Below are 24,208 nucleotides of genomic sequence, written 5' to 3' on the forward strand. Positions count from 1 at the left end.
TTATCCAATCTTTACGAAACTTATTATAATGGAGCTGAGTATGTCACATCACATAACCTTCGTCATGTCACAAAACTTTCTGTGGCATGTAGCTTCAAAAGTATTGCATCTACACACATGGAACTTCATAGGAATGTTGGTCAGCATGGGAAATGCTGTACGTGTGACATTTCACCTCTTCTCAATGAGTTATGGCACTAACCTTAGTAAGAATTGGTTGTAAGTTAATATTGAGTGAATGTCCTCAGAGTTATTCATCAACACTTATCAAATTTTATTATAATGCAATTGTGAACCTGAAATTCAAGTGACATTTCACGATGACTAACAAGAGTTATGGCCCATGACCTTGAACATAGTAGTCTGTAAATTTTTGTGTCACATTTAGTTAAATCTAGTTTTACATGTTGTTTCAAAAGTATTCCGCCTACACCAATAACCATTTCATTGGAATAACATTGTGCATCTGCAATGAGATGGACGTCGTTTCACATCGTGATAAAAGAGTTATAGCTCCTCACTAACAACGCTAAGAACACCGTGGATCTGTGTCACATGTCCTAAAATAATTTGTCCACCTACACACACGGAACTTAAAACGAATATTGGTAAGCATGGGAAGTTGAACACCTGCAATTTAAGTGACGTTTAAAGAGTTATGGCCCTTGACAATCCTGTGTCACATGTTGTTAAATCTTTTGTCGTAAGGGGCTTAACATGTTTTGCACCTACACACATGACACTTCATTGGAATGTTGGTAAGCATGGGTAATTGAACTCCTGCAATTAAAGTGACATTTCACTTCGTCTAAAAAGAGTTATGAACCTTGACTTAGTAAAGCATGGTCTAAAACAATTGTGTCGCATGTGGCTCCATAGGTGTTTCTCATTCACTAAGAAAACTTCATAAACAAGTTGGTCAGCATAAGAAATAGAGTAAATGCAATTTCTTGGACATTTCACCCCTTCTAACAAGATTTATGGTCCTTGACATAGTAAAAACATATCTGAGAAATATCGCATCGCATTTAGTATCAACTTTATTGGTAGAACGTTGGTCAGTTTTAAAGTACACATGTTCATGTTGTTCATTCCAGAACACGACATTTATTCATTCTGTGTCCATGAAGCGTCTGGGGATATTAATCAGCTTGGTGCTAACTTTGTTAGTTTACAATGTTTATCGCCAAGATTTATCAACAACCAGATTTCAATATACCTTGAAGGTATGACCCTTGAATTGTCAAAAATTGATCATGTTCACTTTTGTTTTCTTGCTTAAGTATTTCTTATCCAAACTTTACAAACTGGGATGACAATTGTTATGCATCGGTCCGTCGAACGGTATACCAAACCATGTCCGATTGAAAACTGGTTGAACCTAAGGTCGTTGTACTTTAGGTTTAGGAAGATTGGCCATGACCAGCAGATGACCCCTAAATATTTTAAGGTCAATACATCAACGGCCATGGTCGCAAACACAAAAAAAGTTTTCCAATTTATGATTAAGAGTATGATTGGTATTCCGTCCCTCAAGGGAGGGTAAGGAATTTTGATATGACCAGCAGATGACCCATGCTGATTTTGAGATTGGTAAGTCAAAGGTCATGGTCGCGGTGACCTTGAACATAAAAATATATTGTCAGATTGATAACTAGTGTATGCTTGGGTCTACGTTCATCGATCTTGGTAGAGAGGTAGGTCTTGACCAGCAGATGATCCCTAATTGATTTTAAGGTAAGTAGACAAATTACCATTACGGTCGCGGTGACATTGAACACATACACCTTGTTGGATTATAAAAGAGAACAGGCAAACTATCGGCAAGCTTGTAGGGATGTTGTTCATAACCTTAAATTACCCAACAAACATAGTTAAAGTGCAATGACTAATAGGCTAGTATTAGAGGGTATACATGTTTTATTTACTTCAGATTTATGGCCAATACAATATCAAAACTTAACTGAACTCACTTTGTCTAATAAACAATTCTTTATTCATGGAATACAACCCTTTAATTTTTCAAACTTTGACCAAATTCAGTTGGTATTCTCCTTTCCCAATATTTTATTTGCCAATCTTCATCAGAATTGAAAGCAATATGTATAGCCAAACCTTATCCCACATGTTTGATATCCTACTTGTCAGATTGCAACATCCGCTTAGGAGTTATCTTCCTTGACCATCTCTATACAACCCAGTGCCACATGTTTTCCTTCTTTGTCTGCTTTGTGCTGTTACACTTCGCTCTATTTCAACTGCTTTTCTTCATAGGATCTAACCAAATATTAAGGGAAATCACTCTTGTAATCCCCAAAATATCCAACCCACAACAGTTGCTTCCTATTACCTACTGCTGCAAAAATAGGGTCGGTATGTCGGATTTCTTTTTAACGTATACATGCATTATAATTATTCTGTTAATGGAAGAATTCTTTTTCAACAAAGAAAGTTGCACGTCGATGTTGCGCAAAGATGGGACATAAATACAGAACACAACTATATTCACACAAAAAGTCAGAAAAACAACGTTAATTGAATTGAATGACTGAAACCATTACTCTTCCTTCGAAAACATATCCAACAGCGAACTTGTTTATCATAACTATATATTTATTTAATGAATGTTGAGTTAAACAACTAGTTTTAAAAATCTATGCAACTTAAAGTTAAATTACAAAACATGTATCAACAATCTAGATCTTGACTCATAGTATTTTTTTAACAACAAAAGCTATTAATACAGTATTGATAATTTCAAATAAGTCACAAAGTGTAACACAGTGACACAAGGGAGTTAATAAGAAAGACAACCCTGATAATTATTGAGCGATCACTCTGTCAGCCGTAATATTTAAGCTGTTTGAAACTGTCGTGCTTACAAGATCTAAACACCAAATCAAGGATATAATCAATAAGAAGGTTTTCAAGACGGACTCGGTTGCCTGATGGCGTCGTTTACATTGCGTGAAAGTATGTTTAATACACGTGAATGTCACTCTAAAGTATACTTGTGTTTCATGGATGGCCGTAGATAGATAGCTTTATTTCGGCATAGGAAGCATATACATAGTTCACAACATAACAAAGGATAAAATAATGAGCATTATTAAATACTATATCACATACGAGTAAAATATGACATACACACCAACACCAAGGATAACACAAAAAAGGGCAAGCCCTTATTTCCATTGTGGTCCTTTGTATTGGCGGCATGACATAGAGGCGGACCTAAATATAATCATGTTTAAAAGTACTATTGAGTCATAAAAATGTATATCACAGTCAAATCTTGATTTAGTGACACTCCTGTTTGCAGCTAGGATTTAAAACTCATTACTAAAATTGTAAAAAGATATTAGCAAACAATTTAAAATCCTGAGCCGAAATAGGTAAAAACAATTTTAAATACTGTTCATAAGATGGCTTTTGATGGAAACCTTAAAACTTTGTAACCTGTTGATCTCCGTTAACTCTACAGGTAAATCATTCCATAGTTTAATTCCAGAGAAAGCAAAGGACTTAGAACCATGACTTTTGACTTTAGGTAGACAATACCCAACCCTTTGACTAAGTCTTGTACTATAATTATGTACGGAATCTTGCGAAATAAAGTGTTCACCCATGTTATCCGGAGACAGGCCATTTTTTATCTTAAAAACATGACACAACATTATCTGTTCAACTCTTCTAAGGCTAAGGGACTCAAAGTGGGATGGGTCAATATGGGCTCTGGAATCCAAGTCAAGTACAAATCTCATTATTTTATTTTGACAAGTTTGTAACTTATTTTTAAAGACTGTGTCAAGCTATTATATCAAACAGAGCATGCGTAGTCATAGTGACACTGAATTAGAGACATAACCAGAAGATTATTGGTATGCTGAGTAAGAAACTCTTTCTTGCGGTAAAGAAATTTTAACCGAGAGTTGGCCTTCTTAAGAACAGACCGTAAAGCTTTTGATACGGTTTGGCACGACGGCATCATGTACAAACTGTTCACAGAGTGCAATCTAGACCCAACAGCACTTCTTGTCTACTCAGAAATGTATAAAAACGTGAAAGGTTGTGTTAAAAACCAAGGTCTATTTTCTCCCTACTTTGATATACTACAAGGAACGCGCCAGGGCGGGTGGAGTGTCCCGATTTTGTACCTACTATATATCAACGGTCTCATTAAACAGCTAGAAGCCAGTGGGCATGGTATATGTTTATATCGAATGAAAGTTGGCAACATCACTGGTGCAGATGACATGATTTTAGCTTCTTTTTATGTTAACGGACTGAATTATAAGGATATGTAAGTCTTACTCTAAAAGGTGGCGTTATGAATATAATGCATCTAAGTGTTCCGTAATTGTTTTCAACAAACGATGACGTGCTAAAATGAATCGATGCTTTAAACTTGGTAATACTATAATATCTGTTAATAGCTATAAGCACCTTGTACTGTTGTGTGATGCATCATCCCTATCAACCTCAAAACTTATCGATGACTCATGTCGAAAACTGCGTGGTATACTCTTAGAAATTTGTAACAGCGGGCTTAACCCATATTCACTAAATGCGATTACCCTTAGAACTATATACAATAGCGTTGTTATACCCAAAGGACTATTTGGCAGTGAGTTATGGACAGACATATGCTAAAACGATTTTGTCAAACTGAAGAGATCTCATATGGTATGTGTTAAATTAATACAGTCCTATAAGCAGTACACAGTAAGCAACACGGACTTTGCGCTATGTGCAATTGATATTACATCAGTGGAGCTTTGTATTGACAAGAGGAAATTACTATTCCTAGGACAGCTATGCCGCTTGCCATATGCGCATCTCGCTAAAATAGTTTAATCATAGGTTGGTGATATTCATTTAATATGACCAACAGAGCCTTGGATTCATACCTGAAATATATAGACCCTTACAGAAGTATAATCTCATAAAATATATTAGCGATTATATATTCTATGGTAAATTCCCGTCAAAATCATGTTGGAATATCATATTGAACAAACATGTAATCCATGCTCATGATGCTGAGAAACGGCGACAGTTGATGTCCTTGTGCTCACGTGAGGACGTTGGAGAGTTAATGTCGAAACTTTTATATGACAATAAACAAGCATATCTTTGGTCGCTGGACAACAAAGGCAATCATATTGTGATGTTTAATAGTTGTGCATCGAATTTGCATCTGTAGTGCTCATAATGCGAAACGGCTAGTATATCATAGCTGATATATCGTTATGACTATTAATATATATTATTTATCTGTAGAAATAATATGATATCCATTGAGCAATTTTATCTTGATATTTCGTCTAGGAAATGCATGCAATGTGGATATTGTGTTTATATAATGTTGGTCTCTAAATTGTGCTTAATGTTTACTTATACAGTTAAGTAGCTATTGATAAAGCAATATGAAATATACACAGGCCTGGTAATACCATTTTTGTGGAATTCGAATATATGAACTCAAAAATGAATGATATAAGTGTGAATGTTGTTTAAATATTTCCTTAATTGTATACTGTCATGTGGTAAACGTGTTTGTTGCATATTTATAAACTGCTAGTTTTGCTCTTCATAGCATTATGGAGGAAATAAAAGTATATATTAAAAATTGATTTAGTGTCGGAAAAATTACACCTCGTTCGTTTCTACTGCAATTAAGCAGACAATTAAACTGCAATTTCTGAAATAGATACTTAAATGACTTGCCTCGCGTTTGACGTTGGTTCAGGAGACAAGGATAAAACGCAAAAGATATAATCTACAAGATTATACAGAGCGCTTAAAAAGTTTCTATAAATGAAATGATTAAAAAAGGCCCAAAACATCCAAACTTAGTTTGTTGAATCAGCTCTTAACTTTGCAGAACAGTTCTTTGTATAATTATTTTTATATATAAGAAATTAACTGAAATATAAAAATCTGCGATCTGATCGTCTGTCAGCAGTCTTTTATCACTGGTTTGCAGATATTTACGCAGCAAATGGCTCATTCCAAGACAAAAAATAGAAAAAAGTTGTCAAAACGGTTAAGAGTTAACGGTCCGTGAGAGTGCAGGTTATAAGGGACTCTCTCATGATTTTGTTTAAAGGAATTTTATTTTTAATGACGAAATAAAATTTGCAAAATCTTTAGGAATGTAAAACTAAGATATTGACGGCTGGAACTCTTCAACATATGCTCAAATATTGTCTTTGAAGTCCACGATTTTAAATTGCTTTGGTATGTTAGTAATTAGTAAAGGCTTAAGAGTTAAGTTACCTTTACGTTAGTATTTGTGTCCATGTGGGCGTGAGGTTTTATTGTCAGTTTCGTAATATTTCCTTGAATGTACCGGCATGGGTTCGCACCCTTCTAAAAGCAAAATACTTGTTATAAATTAAATGTATATTTTCTGCAATTTCGGTATCAAAGAGTTAACTAATTATAATATAAGGGATTTCAGATGCATTATCGGGAAAAATATTTTGGTGCCAAAACATGTTCAATTCCCTTTAACTAATCAAATCATAAAAAAAAATCAAACTAACTAAGCAAGTTGTATACAAATGGCTGCGGATAATTATTATAACTGTCTAATAGCAGAACAGAACAGGACAGAACATATACAGTTCATCGTTGTTACAATAACATAAACCCATGGTAATACGATTGTAAACGGCAAACTATTTACTCGTCTTATTTAACACCAGGTTATGTTTTTGTACGAAGACGGATCTAGAATTCTTTGCAGACCTTCTCAGGTGCACTGAAAGATCGTCCCACGATATTTTGTTTCATTTATATTAGCTGATAGAAACCAACCCGGTCATTTTGTGATAGCATGATTGCACACTCGTTAATAACAAAGGAAACCTACGCAAATTTAAGAGGTGACATTTCATGCAATTTAGCAGTCCTGCAACATTTTAAATCTAAAAAAAGAAATACAGCTTACTTGTTCCCATGATCATGAAGAATGATTGGATACCATGACCATGACATTGTCGTCTGCACATTGCGACAAAGCGAGCTAAGTAAATGTGTCATTTACAAAAAAAATGAATGAAACGTACCATAACAAAATGTATGGTATTCTAAAGTCAAGCTTAAACCTAACCTGACCTGAAGTTGCTAGAGTAGTGCAGGCGGCTCTTTACCTGTTGTCGTCAGGAAATTCAGATTTAAAGACGAAAGTGGCAAGCCTGGCGACACCAGTACGCACAGCTGCACCGGGTCAATTGCATTTTATGTCGCCAGCAGATTTCTGCTCGAAAAAATCCCCTACTGCGCTTTGCTGACGCAGATGATAACGCAAAGGAGGTCTCTCCTGGCGCTAGCACCGCGAATGGGGCAAAAAGTGGCTCATTGGCTTTCTTGCGCAATTAGCCGAAGAACCTCACATATGATGGTTTGACTATTTGGGATGCATTTCATTTCAAGTTTACAAACTATGCAGATTGTGCAGGGTAGACGAATGCAGGACGGCTCAATGCTCTCTGCTGATGCCTAACAGGCAAAGCAGCAGACCACTATGCTCTGCATTGTAAACAAAAGGGGTCTATTTCATATCCCCCCCTTGTTGGGAAGTTTTGGGGACAAGGAGGGCTCAGATAAGCTTCCGGCAATCTTTCCAATTGGGGCACGAGACGATGGAAGAGTTGGTAGATCTGTTTATGACCCCGAGAATCCGTGCGTTCAGTAATTTGAATGAAAAGTTCATGACTACTCAAATAGTATACATGTTTTGCCAGAGACTGCTGTATAAAGATGTCGGGCATGCTATATGTACGACAGAACCCAGTACAATCCAGATTGCCATACAGTTAGTACGCAAATACCAGCACGTTCATTCGGCTGTGTACGGTAAGAGCAAACCTGCTCTTACGAAACGTACGAAGGAGAACGAGCGGGTATTTGCTGTCGGCCCCACTGTAAGCAAGGCGCCGGGTGTAAAAAGTGTTAATACACCGGACGCGCATAATTTCATGAAAGCCTTAGCTGACTTGGAGGGGAGGTTTACAAAGCATTTCTGTCTCGTCAGCAAGACAGGGGATGTGGTAGGGGGCGTGGTGGAAATGACGGTTTCTATGTGGGGAAGTTGGTCATTTCCAGTGGGAATGCCCAAATAAAAAAAACATTGAACTGCCAAGGTGTTAGGCATGCCGTATCCCGGCCCATCTGGTGGTATATTTTATGCCGATAAAAGGGACGCCGTATTCGAGCCCACCTGGTTATATGATTTATGCCGATGTGATGTACGCCTATTCCGACCGAACTCAATGTATTCTTGATGCCAATATAAGGTACGACGTACTCCGGTCCATCTTTTGGTATTATTGATTCCGATGTTAGGTACGCCGTATTACGGCCTTTGTGGTCGTATTCTTGATGCCTATGTTACATACGCCGTATTCCGGCCAATCTGGTGGTATTCTTGCTACCGATGTTAGTTACGCCGTATTCCGGCCCATCTGGTGGTATTCTTGCTACCGATGTTAGTTACGCCGTATTCCGTCCCATCTGGTTATATGATTGATGCCTATGTTACGTACGCCGTTTTCCTGCCCATCTGGTGGTATAATTGGTGCTGATGTTAGGTAAGCCGTATTCCGGCCCTTATGGTTATATGATTATGCCGATGTTAGGTACGCCGTATTCCGGCCCATCTGGTGCTATAATTGATGCCGACGTTTGGTACGCCGTATTCCGGCCCATGTGGTGATGTTCATGATGCCGATGTAAGATTTGCCATTTTTCGGCCAATCTGGTGGTATTCTTGATGCCGATGTTAGTTATGGCGTATTCCGGCCCACCTGGTGGTATTCTTGTTGCCGATGTTAGTTGTGGCGTATTCCTGCTCATAAGGTGGTATGTTTGATGCCGATGCTAGGTACGCTGGCTTCCGGCAAATAATGGTGGTAATTTTTGTTGTCAATATTAGGTACGCCGTATTTCAGTTAACATGGTGGTATTCTTAATACCGAAGTTATGAACAGCGTATTTCGGCCCATGTTGTGGAATTCCTGATGCCAATGTTAGGCACGCCATATTCTGGCCCATGTGGAGGTATTCTTGATGCCAATGTTATGTACGCCGAAATTCGGCCCATCTGGTGGTATTCTTGCTGCCGATGTTAGGTTCGCCGTATTCCGGCCCATGAGGTGGTATTCTTTATGCCACTGCTAGGTACGACGTTTTCCGACATATCTAGTGGTAATCTTGATGCCAATGTAAGGTACGCCGTGTTCTCGCCCATATGGTGGTATTCTTGATGTCAATGTTAAGCCCTATTAGTGGTTATATTGATGCCGATTTTAGGTACAACGTATTCCGGCCCACAAGGTGGTATTCTTGATGCCAATGTTATGTTCGCCGTATTCCGACCCAGGTGGTGCACATGGTATTCTTGATGTTTAGTAGGCCGTATTCCGGCCCATGTGGAAATATTCTTAATGCATATATTAGGTACGTCGTATTCAGGCCCTTGTAGTGGTTATATTGATGCCGATGTTTGGTACAACGTATTCCGGCCCATCTGGTGGTATTCTTGATGCCAATTTCATGTACGGCGTATTCCGGCCCAGGTGGAGGTATTCTTGTTGCCTGTGTCAGGTTCCCTATACTTCAGCCCATGTTGAAGTATTCTTGATGTCAATGTTACGTACGTCGTATTCCAGCCCATATGGTTGATAATTTTGATACCGATGTTAGGTACGCTGTATTTCGGCCCATCTGGTGGAGTTAATGATGCCGTATTTCAATTTAGTGTGACATTAAACTAAGCATTTGACATCATTAGATGAAAGGGATAATGTGAAAAAAATGAGAAAAAAATGTAGACAAAGAGTTCAATAAAATTGTCCTTCCAGCAGTAAGGCCACGGTTAACACAAATATTACAAGTTTAAAGTGTGTAGGTTGAACATTTAGAGTCACTGTGACTAACAAACAGGTAATGATTTTATTTAATCAACATATTATATATGCCAATACAAATTCAACTATGAGTCACGTATTGCGAGCAAAATCAACACAATAAGAGACTTCAGTAAAACAAATGGGATGTAAAGTGTAAACCTTTATAGTGGAAACAGTAATAGTAATTGTCCATAGCAAAATTTAGCATTATATAAAACAGTGTGTGTAAACCACGTAAAAAATTGCGTCTTGTATGCTACGTCGGAAGGCAACATTTTGCTTCGAATAAAGACTTTAAACGAAGATAACTTTCCTATTTTGTTACCATTTTAAATGAAACAAAGCGCATTCTATGCTTTTACTAGAGTTTGATAGAGAGTTTAGTTTCTAAAAAAAACTTCGACAAACCTTTTCACAATACGGCCGTCTGACGGAGCACTGTCAAAACATTATTTTGGAAACAGGTTTGTCGAAGTGTTTGATGAAACTCATCACGTTATCAAACTCCGAATATAAAACGAAAGCAGGGCTCTTTAAACAGCATAGACTGCCCTTTGTTCCATTAAAAATGGTGTAGTAAAAGAAAAGTTATCTTTGGTTTTAATCTTCATTTTAAGCAAAATATTGCCTTCCGACGTAGCATTTATGACGTAATTTATCAGATGGTATACACACTGTAAAAGTAGAACGGCAACATACGAAGGTTTAGAACAACTTCGTACATGCATAATAACGGTGACTATGTCAAGGTCGTAATCGGTTGCACGTTTCAGCCGTATGTGCGCATGTGCTAAACAGGTATTTTGAATGACATAGCTTTATCTAAAAGTAGAACGCCTTTATCCGAACGTTTATAATATGTTCGTACATGCACAATGTCGGTAACTTGGTCAAGGTCATCATCGTGTGCACGTTTCCGCCAAATATGCAAAGTTGCTTAAAAAATTCCAACCATTAAGTAATTGTACCATACCCTTAAAACCTGTCTTAAAGAACCTCTTCCTAATGTATTACATTCAACTGCAATATGTATGACGAATTGGTGTGTCATATTACATGTAATGGGCAGTTTCAAGGCAAGATCATACATTATTGCAGATCTTGCCTTTGTTGCTGTACTCGATGTTTATTACTATCTGAGGATCAGTTCGTTTTCCAATTTTAAGTGCTCCTTTTTTATTTCTTTAAACGCATAGCTTGCTTGTTAAACTATTACTTAATTAACTATGAAGTTTGCATTGCGAAAACAAATTATAAGAAAACTGCGTTCGCTATTTAGTAGGTTTAGCATTCTAGAAACATTTGCTTTTAGGCATAATGTCAATTGATACATTTATTTGGATAAAACTATGTATACAATTGTATCCAAATTTCTGTTTTTCCGGCAAATTTTGTTATGCGTACTGCAATATTTACTTTGATTAAAAATGTTTTAGAACTCTCACACAATTTGTATATAAGTAATACAAATTACATTCTTTTCATTTTTGCTTAACACATTAATTTTAGTAAAGCCCGATTAATCCAAACGATGAGCGCCGTTTCCCACCCATCTGTTCGTTGACGTGATATGGTGGTTTTGACCCAAACTGGTATTTCAATGGCTGCTCCATCGTGTAGCTGTACTTGTCGGTCACGTTCAATTGCTCTGGTTCAGGTTTTACCAATCTTCCCAATGGCAACGCTTGCAGGAAATAACGTGCTCCACTTTGGACGACCAGCATGTGGCTTAATTTATCAATGTGCGAGCATTCGTGAATGTTTCTGCTTATATAATAGGTGTATCCTAAAGAATGTTGTTTCTTTTAAAAGTGACTTATGGTTAAAAAATACACATGTAAATATATAAGGTAACATTTTACTATAGAAATTCGTTCCCGCAAAAATGAATATCGTTTCCACCCGTGAAATCAAGACGTCAGGTGGGGGCGATGATGGCATAATTGCCCGACGAAGACGAGCCCATGACATCAATCCCGCGATTCATTCCTTAAATGAACGTCAAAATCAGCCAGCCGATGTTAACACAAAACAATATTTTAAGGATGGAAATATTTCCGTCTTTTCCCGAAAACTCGTGAGAAAAAGGTCTTGTATTGGAATTTCCAATTACTTGTTATTTTCAAAAGTGAATGCCATTCAAAACCAATTTGTTTTGTCTCCTTGTTTAACGTTGCAGACATCCTGTTAATCAAGGTTGTTCCAAAAATTAAATTTCAAACCCGGTTGCCAATGACAAAACACATGTAAGAAGCCAAGAAAACATCCAAACGTTCGACCTGACTTGCCTGGGTAGGGAAATACATCATTTTCCGAGGTCACGGCGTCATCAACAGGCGTCGCTATTGTGTAAGATAGTGACCCCCCCCCCCCCTCGATAAAATGAACTTAACGAAGATTTACCAGAAAAACAACAACATCATTTACTGGACTTTTACGGCATAACACTAAATACATTATTACAGGAAGTAACATTAGCGACATCGATTTTGGACAACCACTATCGATTGTCGCCGACATTACCTTGTCAGCAACGATTTATCGATTGTACTCGATTATCGTTTCATCACTAATTTGCACTGATGCCTTCGTTGTATAAATTATTTTCATGCAATATCTTTTTTATTAAATTAAAACTTGTATGAAGGCCTCTTATTTAGTGACAGTAAGGTCACCAAAGATGACCTCGTTCAGGTTAGCTTCAGATCAAATGGCAGAGTGTATGATAGGACATGATTTTATTCCGTTTGGGTACGTACACAATCTAGATCGAGAACAAAAGAAGGGGAAAAAGGAGTAACAGTTATTTCCAACATCAACGATGATTCGTATTACTCACAAAAATCGGTCATCACACTATAGTTGATATACTTCTTTTTAAAGATTTATTCCTCCAAATGAGGACATCCTACTGAGTGAAGCCAAATCGTAACAACTCATCCATATCCGGCAAACTTCGATATAGACCTCGTAAACAGTAGCAAGGATATACGAAAACGTGATGAGGCCGCCACCATTTTTAATCCGCGCAAAGAAGGCGGAGTGAAGTAGGCGGAGAACCACGTACAAGGTATTGTAGAGGATACATACAACTACCACCCCATATAGGTCCCCATACTTGGGAAGCTCGTTAACTCGTTTAAACCACTTGCAAAGCTGGCCAAAATTCCACAAAAATCGATACAAAAAGCGGCTAAGTCTGGTACTCACTAGGGTGAAGAAGGCGGAGTAATACTTAGTGAGTCACAACTGTGGAAAAACTCGTTAACTCGTTTAAGGCTCGCGGAATGTTGGCGCTTCAACCGTATTCCTGCAGCGTCTAGTACTCGCTAGGGTGACGTAAGCAGAGTTCCACCTGCACGCTAAACTGGTCATCACCCTTGTAAAACTGGTGAACACGTATACAACATTCAGGAAGTTGACCGCAAAACGATAATAAACCCATTTTCTTGCAGAGTTCGGCACTCTATAAGATTTAGAAGAACGAGTTCAACCTAGAAAATGCAAATGTATGAACGTCCTCCTTCCACCTCATATAGGTCATCACTCAAGGAAACTCGTTTACTCGCTAAAAACATGCTCATGGGTTGCCACCAAATGATAAAAATACCGTATCACGGCTGTGCTCGGTATAGTACCCACACTATTGGAATAGGCTGGGTGTTGTAGGGAACACGCCCCCTTACCACTTCATATAGTGCACCATTCTTGGAAAAAAACGTGAAAAGCACTTGCAAAGTTTGCCCAAAACGATACTAATAGGTAAACGTTTGTTACTGAATCAAATTGGGCGTTGGAATACAACAATTGCGATAAATATACCATCACAAAGCATATTTAGTAAGTACTTTTAATTCGAAACCCATTGTTTAATCGCATGTTATGCTAGACAGAGACAGCGCGCTCGACTATTCCGCCGCTTTTCAGTGTGAGGATCACTGTTAGTTTAGATTTCAATGCAATACATGATGTGCCTAGATATTAACATAAATGTGGTTACTTGCAAAATTTTAAACAGAATGTCTGAGTCTAATAATGAAGGGCCATTTTTGCAAAATACAGTTATTTAACTTGGTTATTCAAGTAGGTTGGGTGGTTGAATACCATTTTATAAAGTCTCAATGCGATACATCAAGTAGTTGCTGAGATATTATCCTATGTGTGCTAACATGCAAGGCCTTAACCAAAATTGCTAAGTCGCATAATAAAGGGGCAAAAATTATATAATACGAAAGATAGAGTTATCTTACTTGATTAAATAGGCAGGTTAAATGGGTCGGAGCCTGTGTGTAAAGTTTCAATGCAATTAATCGCTTAGGTATTGGCTTAAAAGTGGTAACATGCAAAACCTTAACCAGAATTTTTATGTCGAATAAAAAGGGGCCATTATTTGAATTTATTGCAAACTAGAGTTATCTTACTTGGTTAATTAAGTAGGTCGGATGGCATTATATTCAAATAAGTGTTATCTAACTTCATTAATTTAGTATGAAAGATAGTGTGGAATACATATCCAAAGTTTCAATGCAATAAATGATGCATTTACTGAGAAAATAACTAAAAGGTGCTTGCATGCAAACCCTTGTGATGGCGACGCCGACGCCATGGTGAGTAGTATAGCTCTCCTTATTCTTCGAATAGTCGAGCTAAAAACGATATTGTCTGAGAAAGTTTTACTATTATCAGTACAAAAAGTAAGATCTTTCCACTGTTCTGCGCAATTATCCATAATCAATATTATATATTCCCCTCGGTTCTTAACCAAGACTTATTGAAGATGATTCGGCTTTCTTTTAAATTGTCATTGACGTTGTAAACTGAACGTGCTTAACTAAAGAAGTCTTTCAGTTACCACTGTTTATAACCGCATAACATTTTACGTCCCATTGTGAAGCCCCGGCGCCTTAATTCTTTAACATGTCATGCCAAAAAGAAGATCCGACGATACCTGATTTCGATTTGCGGTACCAATGTCTGTAGGCCTGCGGTCTTAAAATTAAATTTGTCGGCCAATAACGTCATATTTTGACGTCGCCCTGTATACAATGAGACGGTATGCCTAAATCGATGTAACATCACGAGAACTTTACGACTGGAAAACTATACCTGAATATAAGTAATGTATTCACTGTACACACATAATAGCCGAGAACAAACAAAAACATTTTCATGAAATCCATTTGCAACTCATTGTCACCAATGTAACCATAAAGCTTTGATGGCATGACGGTCAGAAACGTTTTTAATGCAATTGATGTAACGGCGTACCCAGAATTTTCACAGAAGAACACACCATTAGTTCTGAAAGTATCTGAAGTATCAATACCTAGTAAACCCTATTGATTAACCAGCCTACAAACACGATTCATCCGCCTGAAACGAATTTGTTTTCAAGTCTGAGAAACATATTTGTAGCTCATTGTAACACTTGTAATGTAAAACTAAATTAATTCAACAGCAACTCTTTATACAGTAACAACTTGACTCACATAGCTCTGGTGATATGCCGGTCTGAATATTTGAATTCGATGGGCCTTTTGCTTTTGTAACCATTTTTTGTAAACGGGTTAACCATACCGTAAAAGAGTTACAAATTTTAAAGCTTTCATTTTTTTGGGCCGTTTTGGTGCACTTAAACCGATACAATCTTGCACAGAAATATCCCAGACCTTTTCCTACAATACCGCTGAACATCCAGGTCTATAAGGAGGAACAAACATATAATACAGGTAGTTTTCAGAATTTATTTTACAAGATAGGGACAGGGTTATTACGGGAAAAAGAAATGCTAATATAAATATTACACGTATAATAAGTACACAAGCGGGTGTTGCTTTCTTTAATCAAATATACGATGTTGTAAAATTTATCTAAACATGCTCATTGCAAGAAACTTTCTTTATTTTGGAGTATGCTCATATCATCAACTTAACAGTTAAAAAGCTAGCACTAGTGATATGCAATACCAGATGTAACACCTCTATTGTTAACATACATTCCATTTAAGAGCTTTGCTCGAAAAACAATCGTTTTCATAATCTTCATACTCGTATCTTAAACAAATGTTTGCTGCCATAATTTATTCATTTTCACAAACTTAGTGATGATTATAGAATATTCAGGATTATGTTTTGCTGTTTCTCTTAAAGACAGTCAGACAGACAGACATACGGACATACGGACAAACAGACCGATAGGCAGACATGTACAATGTACATCGTCAACAACACATATGTTTATAATGACCAATGACATATTTATGCATAGTAACAATGTAGTAAAAACGAGCATATATACATAAAAAGGTTCCACGTTACAACAAACTGGTTAACTATTATAATTGTTATAATCTTTTTAAATAAGAGGATGAAAACTATTTGCTACAGCGAGTTCTAACATCAATTATAGAGGATCTTACTTTTTAAGAGACATAGTTTAATAAACTCAGTTTTATGATTTTATTGCATCAATTGTAACAATTTAAATACCGACGGCCTTATATAAAACATTTCTTAAAATAATTCTTTTTTAATTGGTTACAAAGATATATGCAAAAAACAACAAAAAACAATAACCCATTTTCGCATCAAGCTATATCGTGGCCCTTTACTAATATTTACTTTAAATACCAAATTTTAAATTTCGACAGGTAACTAATTAACATTTATCGTAAGCACTTTTTTATCGTTAGTAAAACTCCTTGTCATGCTTTGTTTATTTTATAGCCTTTCTGTTACAGCAAGACACGCTTTGGTGACACAGGTTATCCAACTGGATTGCCGTTTTTATGATTATAATGCCACCATCTTCTTCTTGTCTCCTTTTTACTGAAATTTGATTGAGAAAACAAAGGTTGTTAAAGATTTACTCTGTTGAGTCTGAATATCATTTCTTACTATGTTGTACTGCTTCTTCAGAACTTAGAGAATTAAGTATAACTGGCCAAATAGTGATACATTTGAATATTTGATGTCAGAAAAGTAGAAACAAAAAGACGATATGCAACTTCATAAACATGCGTTGAAACTAGGACATGTAAGGCTGGACATTAGCTGGTTCTATTTGTTATTATAGTTAAGTTTGGCATTAGTTGTGTATGTAACAAATATATATGATATTGTACATAGCATATAACATGAGCCACATCACGCGAATTTTGACCTTTAAGACGTGCTTTTATTTAGATATTAATTGAACTATCACTGAGGAAGTAATACGGAAAATAGCATGATGATGTTTTCAACATTGCGTAAGAAACGTGTAAGTAAGACCATGCATTTTAAATTTCGAATTCTATATTAGACGTCAAACACAATATGTCATAGCAAAAGTAAGTCATTTGTTGAAATAAAAAGAATTACTCGCGTATCCATACCAGAATTAGCGTATACTAATTTCAGTTTAGCACTGAATCCTTATGGAACAGAAATTGAGAAAAGTAATGACAAAAGTGATGATCCATTGAGTATTTTTAAACAATCAGGCTGTTTTAAACGTACACTATGAATGCAGTTGAAACAAGTATGGACGAACACCGCGGTTGCTACGGAAACATGAGTTAAGTAAATTTCATAAATCGCCAAGATAATAATGCGCAAATGACAATCCCTTTAAAAGAAAGAAGTTTGGAAGGAACGAATAAACGTAGAAAAAAATCTTTTTTTGGCATTTTTTATTAATGATTATTTCATTAATTTTTGTTATCATAATGTCCGAAGGCCGAAAACTGCAATTATTTCACCAACGTACAGATAATAGGTTTTGGCATGATTTTAACATTGACCACTACAAACAACGACAAAACTATATGAACAAGAGAAAAATGGTTTGTTTCATTATAAGTGGAAAATTCTTGGCTAAGTGCTAACACAATGGACTGGCAAATTAGTGTTGCAGGTTCGATTCCCCCCCTACCCACTTAAACACTAGTTAACAGTGGTCCCATGTGACCATGCTATACGCTGATGCACGTTAAAGAACCAGTGTAACTCTTACTAGTGTTACACTTCTGTCTGTGCACTGTGTGCAAAACTAACATCACTTGGGCCGAAGCCTATAAAAAGATCAGAATCTGCGTTAAATAAACAAATATTCACCCGTTCCAGTGTAATTTTGCAATAGTTTCACCTAATTTGCACCAAGAGTTGTACTTCGAATGGATATTTACTTTTGGTGTTGACGGTGTGAAATTCATTGCGATCTTAAACTGAAACAAATATTTGTCTTCGCAAGCTGGAACGGAAAGCAACAAATATACATAATGACGTGTAATTATTGACCTTTCTTGGTTGTCTTCATCATCTTTAAGTATGCAGTTGAGTGAACAGTTCAGATCACCGTCACATTGGTGAAAACAACATTCAACTTCTCCACCACAGTCGACTGTATTGGAATCGGTGTCATCAGTTTGCTGGACCTTAACAACGGTATAGAAACAAAACCAGTTACAATACGACGAAAATATTTGTTAACGGTTGTGATTAACCTACTATCATTTTTGAATAATTTTCGAAGCTTTGCTTACGAAATCGGAATAGAACGAAACTGGAAGCAAACCATTAGCTAGTTAGTTCTTGTCTTACTTCTCTATCCTTGAGTTGTCGATCTAGCGCTCTTTCAACAGCTTCCAGGATCTTTTGATCGGTAAGTTCATCTGTAATAGACAAAGAGACATAATCGAGCAGTTTCCGACAAACGTCAAGTATATATATTTAAGCAATTCTTCGGCGATTGATAGTAGCAATATGTTATATGAGTATCGACGTTCAACCTGGCCTTGGTTGTCTGAAATATGTAGCTGTTAAAATATTCGGATGTTATGGGTTAATTCTTTTAATTTCATTGAATTATCACAATGGAACAAATTGCAGCCAATAAGACATCACATTCTAGCACACCGGATAGGCATTTCCGGTGATTTCAGCCGTGCTGGAAAACTCCATCTGGCATCCCCCCATGCCAGATGAGTCACGCACCTTGACGTAATACTTTCAATTTCTTTTATTAAACACTTAATGTAACCATAGTTATGAGATTTCAATAGATGAGTTCCATTAACATTAACTTTACAAAAATAAACCTTAAAAACAAAACAAAATAACCCTTAAAAGACGTGATAGCGAAGGAACTTATTGACGTATGCAGTGAATACAAATTACTGCGCGTCATGACGTCAGTAAACGTCATCGCACGCACTTTTTGTTGAAATGTACAAAAATGCACTTTCTTATGTATTTTCTGCACAAAAAATGTAATTTAAGGTATGCTAGAAAAATATCTATCATGTGTGTCTGTTCCGGATAGAAAAATCTGACCCTCGGGCACGCTGCGTAGCCGGTAACTCGGCAAGCCTCGTTACCTGGCAACGCAGGTGCCCTCGAGTCGGATTTTTCTATCCGGAACGGGAACACATGACAAATATTATTAGTCACCATACCAAAAACAATGGAACCGTTTTATTCAGAGTCATACGAGCGGCTTCGTATCTCGGAGAGATTTTCGAAAGTGCAGTTCGAAACTTTACGAATAATAGTTCCTTATTTTATCATACAACTTTGAACAGCCAGTGGTTCTGGAGAACAAAACATAGGAATAGATTCGAACCCGGGCTTGTAGCTGCTTGGAATAGAGTAGGTGCACGAAGGTTCAAAATGCTGTTTAAACATGGTTAGCAACAACGAAACGTCTGTTTATTTTTTATTTATTTATTATTATTATTATTATTATTATTATTATTATTATTATTATTATTATTATTATTATTATGTATCACATAGAATAGGAGTTGAAAATAAAACAATGTATATTATACTAATAAATTAGTATATGATTCTTATGCAGTCGTCGCACCATCCATAATTTAAACACCAATGATCTCTTAGTAAAAAAAATACAACAAACTAAAATAAATGTTGTAATTATAACATTCTCCTTTGAAATTGCATGACATTTATAACTGTAATTTGAGATCGATATTGACAAATTGTCACTGGTGTTAGTATTATAATGCGGTCAAGAAATAGTTTTCATTGCTAAAGAAGACAACAAAATAAGAAACATACCGTCGGCCTTAACAGAAGGAAGCAAAACAAACACTGACACGCATAGTCCCAGAAGAAGGAAACGAAGCATTCTGACAAGTCTGGGTGAATAAGCCAAGCGATCGCTCACACCGCTTTATATGCGATGGTCTTATAGGTAAGATTGATATGGCTGGGTGCGTTTTTATCAGTATTAAGCGATTTGCGCGGGCGCGAAGGATGACGTCACAGCGGTTATTTTCAAATTATTTTATATGAGAGATGGTTCGCATTGGTATTGCTATTTTTAGGCTATTTTCTATTATCACGTGGTACGGTGGGCAACCTTCACCTTGCACTTCCAGCGATATGAATATAATGGCTACTACTGTTAAATATGCTTGAAAAGGGGTACTATTTACTGGAGTTAGCGATCGAATAGCAACGTAAGCTTAATATCTGTGCATGAGTTAGCTTTAATAGTGTACATAAAAGTAATAAATGAATCGACATCGATGCTCCAGGGGACAATTGTATAAAACTGGTTAAGTCCTTGGTTTGGCTAACGTTGGCAAAACTATTTATTGTCAATATGTATCCGAATATTGATATTGACCAATGAAATCATTTAAATGTGAAAACTAACTAAAATATAACCTTTGGGCAACTTATCCAAGTTTTATACAATTGGCTTCAGGTGATTATTTTTTCAAAATTGTAGTTTATATTACCCATTTACCCAACTTTTTTCTGTACTGTAAGCACTTATTCACCCGTACCAATTACTCAACCACTCTGTAAAACCCTAGGTTTACACATTCTGCATTATCAATTGACGGTGTTCATACAAATGATAGTCGAACAAGGTGTTAAAATGACGTTTGACTTAAACTAATAAATAAGCAATTTTTCAGAAATTTGATCTTAATTTCTGGTCAAACTTTTTGGTCATTCAATGATTCTCACTGATTGATGGAACAAATATGAACAGGATACAAATCCCGAACACCTGTTAAAACACGCGTCTGTTTCAGGTGATCGATAATTCGATTATCTAGATCAAAACAGGGGCTAGCCACAATAATGTGTAGGGATTTTTTTTAACATTTGGACATTCATTTTGTTACCTTTTCATAGAGTCGCCAAAAAATAATCGTCAAAGACTCTGAAGCGGCTATTTATATTGACTTTACCGAGGCATGCATAAGCAGCACCTGCACGGTTTCCTTTTCGTTTAGCATTTTGCTAAAATGCCATTTAATGTTCGTATATGCTTCAAGATCAAAATGTAGCACGTGGAGGAATGACGAGCGCATCTTTGAGACATCCAGTCATTTTGACCTATATTCAAGACAATTATAAATACGTAGAAATCAAGCTTTACATTTACGAATCGCGTGTTTTGAATCACAGCGAGAACAAATTATAACTTGGCAGCTTAGTGTTACTCTTATTCAAAACCTTTACATAAACATGTATAACAAACATAAATTTTGAGCGATAAACCTTTAACTACTTACTAAATAATGCATTTACGGAAATTATTAATAACTGAAAACAAGATTGTGTTTTACAAGATTAACCGTGTTTTCATTAGCTGAAAACACAACAAAATAAATGATTGGTGAGTGCTAAAAGATTAACTGTGACCTACCGTGGTTTCATAAGTTAGAAATACCGTGTTTTCTGCAGCTTTCGTTCTAATTACATGTAAACTCGTTATTCTTCGTAAGAACTATTCTTTTCGAGAAGAATTTCATCGTTTAAGGTATATTAAAACATTTTTATTAATTGTGGTAAATCTTATTTGGGCGTAAAAGTGCATCTTTTAATTAGAATAGCAAACTTATTAACCAGAATTTCATGCGCATATATTTTTGCAAGGCAAGGTTGTGAACCTGAACTTCGACAGATGTTGACACATTCACCAGTAATGTGTCAAACAAAATTTCAACTTTCTACAAATAAAACTCACAAAGATAATTGTAAAAAGTGTTCGGATTTGTGACATTAGTCATTTTATGTTGTATTTATCGATGAAAATATCGTTTGGTTTGATTGACCTAAGACTGAGAAACATTATTATGTAAAATGACAAAATTGAATGGGTATGTCTGCAAATGCTGATTTGAAATTCAGAATGCTGGCGTTTTAGGTTGATTTTAGTCAAGGGCAGTAACTGTGTTTTAAAGTGGTTGTAAATATGTCTTGCACAGTGGAAAGTCTCCCTTAGTTGATTTTATTTGCAGTATTACAATGCATATAGATAGTGCCGCATGCTAGACTGTTATATGTCAACTAGACAGGCATATGCGACACTGCCTTCCACGAATCTCAGAAACTTTTAAGCCTCATGTAAAGGATGTAAACATATATTGCCTTTACTCTTTAAGATTAGGCGGTGCTACTGTTTCTGCAGACGATGACATTTAAGACAGACTGTTTAAAAGACATGGGCGTTTGGTCAGTAATAGTGCAAAGGTTAGTTATATCAGACAGCTTACCTAAACAACTGGTCCGACAGGTGATGCATGTGCGGGTAAAGGGCCAGCTTTCCATTTTTCTTTGAACGACTGGTCCGACAGGTGCTGCATGTACGGGTAAAGGGCCAGCTTTCCATGAACGACTGGTCCGACAGGTGCTACATGTACGGGTAAAGGGCCAGCTTTCCGTAAACGACTGGTCCGACAGGTGCTGCATGTACGGGTAAAGGGCCAGCTTTCCGTGAACGACTGGTCCGACAGGTGCTGCATGTACGGGTAAAGGGCCAGCTTTCCTTGAACGTCTGGTCCGACAGGTGCTGCATGTACGGGTAAAGGGCCAGCTTTCCTTGAACGACTAGTCCGACAGGTGCTGCATGAACGGGTAAAGGGCCAGCTTTCCATGAACGACTGGTCCGACAGGTGCTGCATGTACGGGTAAAGGCCAGCTTTCCATGAACGACTGGTCCGACAGGTGCTACATGTACGGGTAAAGGGCCAGCTTTCCGTAAACGACTGGTCCGACAGGTGCTGCATGTACGGGTAAAGGGCCAGCTTTCCGTGAACGACTGGTCCGACAGGTGCTGCATGTACGGGTAAAGGGCCAGCTTTCCTTGAACGTCTGGTCCGACAGGTGCTGCATGTACGGGTAAAGGGCCAGCTTTCCTTGAACGACTAGTCCGACAGGTGCTGCATGAACGGGTAAAGGGCCAGTTTTCCATGAACGACTGGTCCGACAGGTGCTGCATGTACGGGTAAAGGGCCAGTTTTCCTTGAACGACTGGTCCGACAGGTGCTGCATGTACGGGTAAAGGGCCAGTTTTCCTTGAACGACTGGTCCGACAGGTGCTACATGTACGGGTAAAGGGCCAGCTTTCCATGAACGACTGGTCCCACAGGTGCTGCATGTACGGGTAAAGGGCCAGCTTTCCATGAACGACTGGTCCGACAGGTGCTGCATGTACGGGTAAAGGGCCAGCTTTCCATGAACGACTGGTCCGACAGGTGCTGCATGTACGGGTAAAGGGCCAGCTTTCCATGAACGACTGGTCCGACAGGTGCTGCATGTACGGGTAAAGGGCCAGCTTTCCATGAACGACTGGTCCGACAGGTGCTACATGTACGGGTAAAGGGCCAGTTTTCCGTGAACGACTGGTCCGACAGGTGCTACATGTACGGGTAAAGGGCAAGCTTACTCTGAACGACTGGTCCGACAGTTGCTGCATGTACGGGTAAAGGGCCAGTTTTCCGTGAACGACTGGTCCGACAGGTGCTGCATGTACGGGTAAAGGGCCAGTTTTCCATGAACGACTGGTCCGACAGGTGCTGCATGTACGGGTAAAGGGCCAGCTTTCCATGAACTACTGGTCCGACAGGTGCTACATGTACGGGTAAAGGGCCAGTTTTCCATGAACGACTGGTCCGACAGGTGCTGCATGTAAGGGTAAAGGGCCAGTTTTCCATGAACGACTGGTCCGACAGGTGCTGCATGTAAGGGTAAAGGGCCAGTTTTCCATGAACGACTGGTCCGACAGGTGCTGCATGTACGGGTAAAGGGCCAGCTTTCCATGAACGACTGGTCCGACAGGTGCTGCATGTACGGGTAAAGGGCCAGCTTTTCATGAACGATTGGTCCGACAGGTGCTACATGTACGGGTAAAGGGCCAGCTTTCCTTGAACAACTGGTCCGACAGGTGCTGCATGTACGGGTAAAGGGCCAGCTTTCCATGAACGACTGGTCCGACAGGTGCTACATGTACGGGTAAAGGGCCAGCTTTTCATGAACGTC

The 24,208-nt window shown here is 37.8% G+C and overlaps 2 protein-coding genes across 2 annotated transcripts; both read right to left on the reverse strand.

The window, feature by feature from the left end:
- Window positions 1-15,658: 15,658 nt before the first annotated feature.
- On the reverse strand, window positions 15,659-20,105 carry LOC128218711 (uncharacterized). The gene is made up of 4 exons (XM_052926388.1): window positions 19,982-20,105; window positions 18,503-18,573; window positions 18,200-18,336; window positions 15,659-16,747 (listed from the first exon to the last, which is right to left on the reverse strand). The coding sequence occupies exons 1-4, from the start codon at window positions 20,049-20,051 to the stop codon at window positions 16,684-16,686; spliced, it is 342 nt and encodes a 113-aa protein (XP_052782348.1). The 5' UTR covers window positions 20,052-20,105; the 3' UTR covers window positions 15,659-16,683.
- A 2,475-nt stretch (window positions 20,106-22,580) lies between these two features.
- LOC128220125 (uncharacterized) lies at window positions 22,581-23,777 on the reverse strand. Its single transcript, XM_052928390.1, has one exon. It carries the CDS (start codon window positions 23,775-23,777, stop codon window positions 22,581-22,583), a length of 1,197 nt encoding a protein of 398 aa, XP_052784350.1.
- Between the last annotated feature and the right edge of the window lie 431 nt (window positions 23,778-24,208).

This window comes from Mya arenaria, chromosome 15 (assembly GCF_026914265.1).
Source record: "Mya arenaria isolate MELC-2E11 chromosome 15, ASM2691426v1".
Taxonomy (NCBI): Eukaryota; Metazoa; Mollusca; class Bivalvia; order Myida; family Myidae; genus Mya; species Mya arenaria.